Consider the following 9,943-nt stretch of genomic DNA (forward strand, 5'->3'; position numbering starts at 1 on the left):
GTGTGTGTGTGTGTGTGTGTGTGTGTGTGTGTGTGTGTGTGTGTGTGCGCGTGTGCGCGTGCGTGCGCGCGCGCACATTTATCTGATGCCTTAAAACCACAGCAATAAAATACTGCCACGATGCCGATGACTGATTATGTCAGGATAAATGTCAATGAAGTTAAAAATGTCAGAGAGGCTTGTAAAAACAGAACATATTTTAGAAACAACTTTACAGGACTTGGGGAAATAAACCTCAATGAAAATGCCGCTAATGCATGAACAATTGGCAAGAACATCATAATCCTGTGATCCAAGAATAAGACTGTTGATGGATTTATAGCAGCTCAGACCGTAAATGAACGAGCTGGGATGCCCTGTCCCTGTAGATTTACATGGGCGACTGCTTTTACTGCCATTTAGTGCGACAACAAGCCACAAATTCATCCGCTGGCAAGCCTCACGGGAGATAATGAGATGATGTCGCTCAGAGAGTCATTGTTCATTTCAGAGAGAACAACCCTGTTTCTTTCCATCATTGCCACCATTTTCAAATCTTAGAAAGATTTCATCAGGTGAGAAATAATTCTTCCAAGAATGGAAGTTTGAGTAAATAGTTATTTAATTATTGAAGGCCAAGCTTGATAGAAAATTAGCTTAATTGATAAATCAATCTGCAGAAAATTAATTTGCAAAGATTTTGATGATCGATACATCATTTGTTGTTTTTTCAAGGAAAGAATTCTGTAGAAATTCTGTAGAAATCTGAGACTTGTTTCTAAATGCATTGCACACGCCAGAAAATAATGACTGAAAACCTGTGAAAAGACTGAACATTATCGTACTGACTTGTGGAGTTAGATAGTAGAACTGTTTTTCACCAGTTTGCTGGCTAGCACTGCTGCAGCCGACTCTGTTGCTACTCTCATATCATTGCCGACATTTTTATCTTTCCTTTCATTATCTGCGGTGTTATAAACTCTGAATACATATTTATTTTTGCTTTACCGGGATAAAAAAAATTATGAAAATAGTCCTCAATTGCATCCATAGAGAGTTTCATATCTGTGGCAAACGAGCGGAATATATGGTCCAGTGCAACTTACAGACGTTTGAGGACAAAGATGCAGTCAGTTGGTGCAGGTACATTTAGTGTACTGCCAAAAATACAAGCAGCAATGTATACATACCTTTTTGTAAATGCATGTCATATCAAAACTTTGGGACGATTAAATGGCCGGTCATCTGTTTGTGTGCTACACAGGAGACCGCCCATTTGACACTGGCTGTCAGTCCCACGCCGCTCCCTCCCTCCCTCCCTCCCTCCCTCCCTCTTTGCCGCCGCACAGAGCTCCGCTGGCCTTTGGCACCTCATTTCCATGGCATGCCAGCTGAAGGCAAATGTGCCCACCTGCCCTCCTCTGTGTGCAGGCCTCACTGGATTATCTTATTGTCTCCTTACCGAGCCAAAGGCCACCGGCCATTTTCATCCGAGAGGTGGAGCGGGGAGTGCCCTCCGCGGACAATCACAGTGGCGTGCGAGTGAGTGTACGCTGTGAGTGACTGCGAGGAGAGCAGATCAGAGAGCAGCCCGCTCTATCTGCCAGTTAATAGATGGAAGAGCAGAGGAGAGGGGAGGAGAGGCGAGTGGGAGGAAAGGTGGAGACAGAGAGAGAAAAGATGATTAAATGATCTTGTGGCCCTTTTTTTTTTTTTCATGCTCCAGCGGTAAGCCTCCCTCCTTTATGTTCTCTCTCAACATGACTGAGAGACAGCGATAACAACATGTGATGCCACACATCTCATTAATGAACAGCAGTCTGACAAGTGTCTAGTTGTTTTGAAGGCTGTTTTTGGCTACACGATCTCATATTTTCTCATCATTATTTAAATGATGTATTTAATTCCTCTGATAATGGAGCAAAGAAACAAGATGAGAAATATGTAGTTGTTTAAAGAGGGATTCATGCGTCCGTCCATTAGCTCATGCACAGTGTGCTGCTGACAGGTGGTATTTTAATCACACACATGCACAGTTTTCTGTGGTGCTAGCCTTGGGTTTTGGCCCTTTTTTTGTAACGTAAGCAGTATCTCGCTGCAGGGGAGAGTACATTCTAAAATCACTGAGAACCTGAGTCTTGAGGCAGGTTTGCCACTTTAACAGACAATGTGCGATGGAGAAAGGCCCCCGAGGGGTCCCGAGGGGGGTTCCTGGGGACCCTTAGGCAAAGTAAGACACGGTTTTCAAATGAAATCATAATTTCATTATGGTTACATTTGGAGTTAAGTCGGGGGTGCCTGTGTTCATTTAAAGGAATAGGTCAGTATGTCACTGCGTCTGGCCGAGACTGGCTGCTCGCTGTAGCTTCATATTTACGACTCGGACATGAGTGGTGTCCATCTTTTCATCCTGCGCTCTGTGCTGCAGCCCGTCTGTCAAGTACAGCTTGATCCCACAATCCCACAATGCCACAACCTGTTCGAACAGTCACCGACCTCCCGTTGCTAGATTAGCCCGAATTGGGCTGCGGCCGGACATCAGCCAGCAGCAGACTGGGTGGCGGGATAGCCTCAGGTCCTAGCTGGGTGAGCTTAGCTGCGGTCTCAGCTCTGGGGCAGTCAACTCCGCTTTCAGTGACTTCATGTGCAAGCTTTCGACACTATGGAGAGGACAGTCGGACACTGGTTCTCTTCTGTCAATCATGTCTAAGTCTCTGCTTTATTGCTTGATATTTCTCACTGTCTGTAGTTGACAGGAACAAAGTTGATAAGATTGTTAAAATGCACAAGGATGTAAGAATTTCTGAAAGGATAATAAACGGAATCTAACTTGGCAAGAGAGAATATATTCCCCCAAATGTTGAGTGGTTCCTTTCATGATTTCAACTAATTCACAAAACAATTCAGTGTTTTGTTTAATCATAAACAACAATAAATGTGTATATTTTGTATTCTCGGTTTTCTGGAGGTTAATGAAATAGACTTATCCGTCTGTAATATTATAAAAGAAAATACTTGATAAATCAGTGTTTTGGCTTCCCCCCGTGCCTACACTAGACCTGCTCAGATAACACTCACACTCACACTTTCCCACCATGCTTACCAGCTGTTGTTTGTACATGTTGTGTTGTTGTGCATGAATCTAGCACGATGGTGCACGTGTTTGCGCGTGTGGACAGGGCAGTGAATAACACTCCTGTGTACAGACACACTGACTCATCCGATTGGCTTGCGCTGCAGTTTTGTCACAGCACAAGCTTCCGTAAATCCCGCTGCCTTTGTGTGTCGCTGGGAGACGCGGCGGTGAGGAAAGTGTCATGTGCTGCCGTTTTTTATTGACGTTTCGCTGCTTACTCGCCCAAGTGCTCAGCGAGCACCTGTTGGCATTTGAACCACCCCTGCTCTGTTGGCAATCACTCTGCAACTTAGTGGTTTAAGTATCCAGCTGTTCGGTTGGGTCAATAGTGAATAGATGAGACTGGCGTCCAGGATTATCTCCACTGTTCCATGAGACCTGAAATATTACAGTTGCATAATCCAAAATTATGTAGACAAACAGATTTCAGAATCATGAGGTGACATTTGGAGATGTAATGTGATCCGTTCACATAGAACACGTAGTCCTCTAATCACGATGGTAACGTGATCATTTAGTATGTAATGTCAACAGCGTGCACGTCTGATAATCTTCTTAACCAATCAGCTGACACCAACAGTATTGTAGCAGATTTTAAATCCGTTCTTAACTAATGTGATTGTGTACGGACTGCTCTGCGTGTGTGTGTGAGAGAGAGAGAGAGAGAGAGAGAGTCGGGTTGTACTACTGCCTGCTGAGCCACAGATGGCAGCCCTCCACCTCGAGCTTCCAAGTGACCTGCAAACGCAGATGTGTGTGAATGTGTAGCGTCAGCTTTGCTGCGCGTGCGAGAGGAGAACGGTAGATCTGTTGATGTCTGCAGAACACGAGCAACACATTTGGTCTTCCTCTGTTGTATTCTCGGTGGCACTTGCTTTTCCTCTCCTCTCCTCCTCTTGTCGCTGTCGAGGCCCTTTCTCCTCTTTTCCTCCCTGTACATAAAAACACCCCAGCGTCAGTCAGCTTATACCTTCTTGTAATGGCAACGTAGATATAGCTTGAGAGGATAACCAGCCACAAAAATGGTTCATTACTTTGAAGTGAGTGTTAAATAACCTCAACACCCACTCTCCAGTCTGTCTCATTCCAGGTTTGCCACTGCTCCTCGTAATCTGCTCCATGCTTTGCTAATGAGGAAGACTCATGCCTGGCTACAGTTCGACTCTCCATCTCTACTTTTCTACTTGCTGTTTCTCACATATGCTCCAGCTGGTTGGGTGTCAAGCCCTGCCCCAGGACTGGACGGTGTTGTACACACACACGGCAGGAGCCTAGTGTCATTGACTACTCCGGCACCTTCAGCAGTCGTGCCACACCTCCCAAACAAAGGAGCAGGTAACACTTCGCTCCGCAGTGTTACCTGCTTCTGTGTAAAACGCAGAGCACAGACACCTTCATTTCTTAAAGGCCGAGAACCATTTTCTTTTAAATTAAGGCCCAAAACAATACATAACCACAGTAACTTTTATTTCATCAAACATTATTAGCATTTTGCGTTAGGAAGCATAAAGACTGAATATAAGCGTCACACAGGCAGACTTGTATGTTCAACTAAGTGGATATTTGCACTTAAAGTCTCTTTCTTTTGAAACGGAAATGAATATTTGTTTTCACCGTGAATCTAACACTATTCTAAGATTTTATACTGATGCTTCAGTCTTTTTACTAGAGTATTCCATTTAAACAATTTGCTGATATTTGTCAGTTTTAATAACAATGTAATTACTTGATACACTCTTTGTGGCACAAATATGAGTTTGGAGGATTGGATTGTACTGTAAATTGGCTTTCCCATCTCAACTCTAATGTTGACTTAGGAAGGGTTCTTGTTCTGCGCAACAATGTTCATCAATGTTGGTGGGGGGGTGGGTGCCTCAGGCTGAAAGATGCCAAAACACTGCTGAGCAGTTTATAAAATTATGAGACAGGATTTCATCACGGCAGCAATAATTTCATCTTTCATCGTGCCGATATATACGAGGCAAACGGTAGAAAGACGCCGTTCGTGTTATTAAGTAATCTTCCAGGAATGTGTGCCTAAGCGTTTTTTGGTCGTCCAGGTTGCCACATTGTGGTCTGGCAAAAGTAGAGTCGGATCCAACTGTTCTGCTGGGCGACCCTGCGTTATTTGACTCTGCATCAACACAGTGGACTCATTCAAATGAATGAGGCGACTGTGCTTCCTCATGCAGCAGCGGTAATGTCATCCAAATTGACAAATTAAGTGGACATCTTCCAAAGTTAGTTCTTTTTAGTGTCCAGCCCCCTTCTGTAGTCCCTTTATGTGCAGCTCAGCAAGGAAACACTGTGTGGAAACCCAAAGAGAGAAGTTAGCAGTAAAAAGACCATAACTTTAAAAGATACCCAATTGATTTGTTTAATTCAGACTGCAAGAGCCTCGTATATTGGTTGAGAGTGAAAACCCTCAAGAAGGAGGGCTGTTTTCCGACTAGTTGTACGGGATGAGGACTGTGGACTTGCATTGTAGTGACGATAGGACAGGTTCGCTCCATGGCTAGTGTAAACCTTGGAATGATTACAACGACCAGTAGAGCTTTCACTGCACATATATATCACGACAGAAAAAAAATCTGAACCTATCCTTAAATTTCCCGACAGTTGCAGTCCGATACCTGAATATCTAATCCTCCCTCTCGCTCTGACTCACCCTCATTGGCCTACTTGCTTCCAGCTGTCCAATTTGAATATCATACATTCACAGCCATTCACGAACTAGCACCACCTCATTTTGACAGAAAAAAACCCCCAAGTGGAAGTGTAAGAGGAATGTGAAGCTCTGGGGGGGGCTAAGGGCATCTCTCCTCTACGTAGGTGGTATTATCTTATTGAAGTGTGCTCTCTCTTTCTCTCTCTGCCTCGCTCTCCCACTCCTGCTCCTTCTCTTTAATCCTCTGCAGAGTAGGTGTGCAAGAGAGAGAAGACTGATATTTGCTTAACCAAATCCTCGGAGGAGGCAACCCTCTTTGATCCACTTCCAAATTCACAGCGCTCACTTTCATTCGCTCATCCGCCACTTGCGGCGTCTCTCTGCACTCTCTGCATTTGTGTGTGTTTTTGCGCGTGTGTGTGAGAGACAGAGGACAGGCTGAAGGAGAGAGGAAAGCCTGCAGACAACGACCTGCATTGTGCTCTCTCCTTCCGTCTGCCTCGTCCTTGCTTTCCGTTTCTTCTTCAACTTGTCACTTTTGTTGTGTGTTGTTGAGGTCAGACTGGCACAGACAGGCGTTGTTTAAGCAGAGACAGAGAGGGAGAGAGAGAAGCTGAGCGTATTGGCTAGAGAGCCAGGGTTAGTCCGGGCTTGCCCCTTTGTTTTACACCCACAGCGCTATCCACACCACAAGGACAGAAACACACTCGCACACACCACCTGCGAGCACCGCTTAGTCGACTTACTTTGCCGATTAAGTCTCTAAACTCAAATGTCCCATCCATATGTGACATTTATTGAGGGGATTACTAGTTAACATCCTGCTGGAAGGATGCACCTCTTAATTATTGTCTGCAGCGGCATCAGAATATAGACTTGTCCAGCCATCAGAACGATTTGACGCAGGCTCATGAGGCGTCTTTGTATCACCAGAGGGTACAGAGTCTTCTTCTACTCCCTTGTGTCTATCTCTGGCTTTATCTCTCCGCTCAACAGTCTCCGTTTATGTCGAAACAGAGTGAGAGGAGAGATTCCAAGACAAAAAAAAATATTCTGTCTCTACCTCTCCCTGCCAACTCTTTTTCTTTCCCTGTGAGCAGCATCATGAACTAGACTCATCTGATCTGCTCCCTTTTCCCCACGGCAGTCACTTCTCCACCTCGCTCTCTATCGGAGTTAATCGTTGCACACGTAGTAGTTCTTTTCAAAGGTGCATATTAAAGTAGCGTGATCCAAAACGACTCATCTCTGTTCTCTCTCTCTCTCTCTCTCTCTCGCCGTCCTCACAGTGAGCACCTGTCCTGCGCCTTCACCTTCTTCTTGCACGGTGAGAGCAACGTGTGCACCAGTGTGGAGATCAACCAGCACCAGCCCGTGTACCATCTGACGGAGGAGCACCTCACCCTGGCTCAGCAAGCATCCAGTCCCTTCCAAGGTAGGTTTTTTTTCCTTTTTATTTAGTCCGCCGTACACTGCCGTTACTTTGTGAGCGGCTCAGAATCCACTGGGAAAAGTCCAAATGCACTGTTGGAGCTAAAACAATTAAAGCAAACATGTTACATGGCAAGAGCAAACACTGCATCCTTCGGGGAATTCTGCAGCCCCCCTTTGAGCCAGTCAGAAACAAACACAGAATGTGACTTAAACCTCGTATGTAATTATGGTGCCTTGGGTTGTCATTAAAAAAAAAAAAAAAAAACTGAAAAGAAAGCTTGTTGCTGGTACACATCATACCCACATGTTTCCTGAAAAGCTGATCAGCAGCTCAGTGGCTGGATAAACACATAGACAGTGTTGCGCTATTGTGTGTCACTTTGATTTGACCCTCAAGCGGAGCGCCACACAGTTAGGGTGAGACACAACATTACCCTCCAAGTATGCGTGCGACAGATGAATAAACAGAGAGTGATTTTTGTGGGAGGGAATAAATACAGCTACTCTGTCTTGCTTTTGGTTCTCTCCTTAGTTCTTTGCTTTAAGACTGCCTTGGAATTTCCTCATTCCAAAACAAAAAGCTGTAATCAGCTGACAGAATCCAGTAGAAGCCCCCCTGACATTTGCTTGTACACATGCGTGAGTGTGCATTCAAACGGTAGCATATTTATATATTTTTTTTTTTTTTTTTGTTTTTTTTTTGTGATTTCCAATGTGAGCTAAAATGTAGGGTTAGCTGAGGAGGATACTTGACACACTGCGACCTAGTAAAAATACATTTAGGGATAAATTACCAAACGCTAACATTTATTTTGACAGGCAGAATGACTCAGTCGGACCTAAACTGTGAATATGGGAATCATCTTCATGCTGGCACCACAGCAGCTGTCTGAGTATGAACTTTAAACTTTTGAAAAATCAGCTGTGAATTATATGGCTTTGCCTAGCTAACAAAATATAAAAAGTATGCTAATCAGACATTGGAAGGTAACGTAACATCTAGTGGACGTGCTGCTAATACGTTTACTTTCAGCAAGCCAATTTAAGTACAAAAAGAAAAGCTCGACATGTTTTCGTACGCACATTACTGCTTGCGATTAATCTAAGAAATAGCATCTTCTAAAACACGAGTTAATCCTCAGGATTCAAGGACCCCACTTGGCTCCAAATAACTTCAGGCTGTTATTTAGCAAAGCACACTGCCTGTTGGCCCAAGGAGATAAGGTGGAATATACTCAAGTAGATAAGAGAATTATGCTTTCACAAGCATTTTTCTTTTAAAATATGTTCACATTAATGTTAAATACTCAGCGCAAGTGTATGAGTGTAGGTTTTTTTAATGACTTATTGTTGGTAAGCTGTGTGTGTGCTGTGTTAGGTGCTGTTGCCAAGATAATGTATATACAATCTTCTGTCAGGCTGTCTTTCATTACGGATTGGCCTGCAGCCAGTTAAGCAAAAAAAGCTTCTGTAGTCACTTTAAATTATGGTGGCGTGAAGCTGTAAAAATGCTTGGCTCTAATGATATTCCATCATTGGCTCTAAATTCATTACCCCGCCCTAAACCAAACACTATATAATCTCAAAACCATTGTTTGCTTTCGTTTCCTCTCACACAAGCAAATGTTAATGTCATAACCATTTACTTTGTGGAGGGGAGGAAATAGGTGGCTCTCTGAACAACGCAATCACCCTGATTGTATTTGTAACAGAGTGAGCTATGAATATCTCCCTCATGCATTATTTGTCCGTATATGTGCTCACTCCCCCTGATCCTTGCCTCTGCAGCCGATGTCACAGACATGGACCCTGTCGTTGACTTAAATTAGTACTTTGCCCACAAAATGACCATTTCTACATCAATTACTCACCCCTCGTTACCTTGGAGTCTTGAAGAAAACTTTGCTTTTCTCGACAAACTCGTACATCTTCGTTAAAACCTAACTATTTGAAGTACTGTCAGAAGTAACCCTTGCTGAGGTACGAATTCCAGGTAACACAGTGCGAGTAACAGTTATTTTGCGGGCGAAGTATTCCTTTAACAACAACATGCCGCCTGAACCAGACTCGAGATAATACACGCATTGTGGTTCCAAATAGAAATGCTGCTTCGAAAACTGACAAAGGAGCACTTCATGAGTTTACCTGCTCATCTTCGGTTAAATAGACGGGATGCAGCCCTCCCCTCACGCCTCCTCCAGAGCAATAACAGTGATCTCTTCCTCCACTCACCACAGTAATTCCTCTATAGCCCACCCATTAACTGTGTAGAGCTCTCCTGAAGGGAGGTGATAATGTCCCGTCTAGTTAAAGACCGGTGCCTTGGATAAAAATAAAACGATTATAGGATCTTGGCGTATGGATTGCTGTAAGGGCGGTGATGGGGTTTGCTGGACATTTAGGATGATCACATTGCTCCCCAGTCACCAACAAGTCGATAGTTACTTATGGCTCATTTTATTGGTCAATGAATGTCCTTTTGCCTTTAAAATCTTCATGTCAAGTTCCTCCACAAAGACACACACACAGCTCCTCTTAGTCCAATAACATTGCTTCAGTAGATTTGCTTGACGATCTTGAAATTTAACGATTAAAATTCTATAAATTCTCATTTTGATGGGACAAACTGTAAAACCCTGAGGCACCCCTGGAGGATCGATGTTGCGAGTGAAGCAGACGTGTGTGTGTGTGTGTGTGTGTGTGTGTGTGTGTGTGTGTGTGTGTGT

General features: G+C 44.0%; 1 protein-coding gene across 2 annotated transcripts in view; it reads left to right on the plus strand.

The window, feature by feature from the left end:
* med13a (mediator complex subunit 13a) overlaps positions 1-9,943 on the plus strand; it is a 71,068-nt gene that overhangs the window by 29,766 nt on the left and 31,359 nt on the right. For both annotated transcript variants that reach the window (XM_031857436.1, XM_031857435.1), the window contains one exon: positions 7,073-7,218. In XM_031857436.1, coding sequence (XP_031713296.1) covers positions 7,073-7,218 — 146 coding nt within the window. The remainder of the gene's footprint in view (positions 1-7,072; positions 7,219-9,943) is intronic.

Source organism: Anarrhichthys ocellatus, unplaced genomic scaffold (genome assembly GCF_004355925.1).
Source record: "Anarrhichthys ocellatus isolate YVR2014 unplaced genomic scaffold, GSC_Weel_1.0 scaffold18, whole genome shotgun sequence".
Taxonomy (NCBI): Eukaryota; Metazoa; Chordata; class Actinopteri; order Perciformes; family Anarhichadidae; genus Anarrhichthys; species Anarrhichthys ocellatus.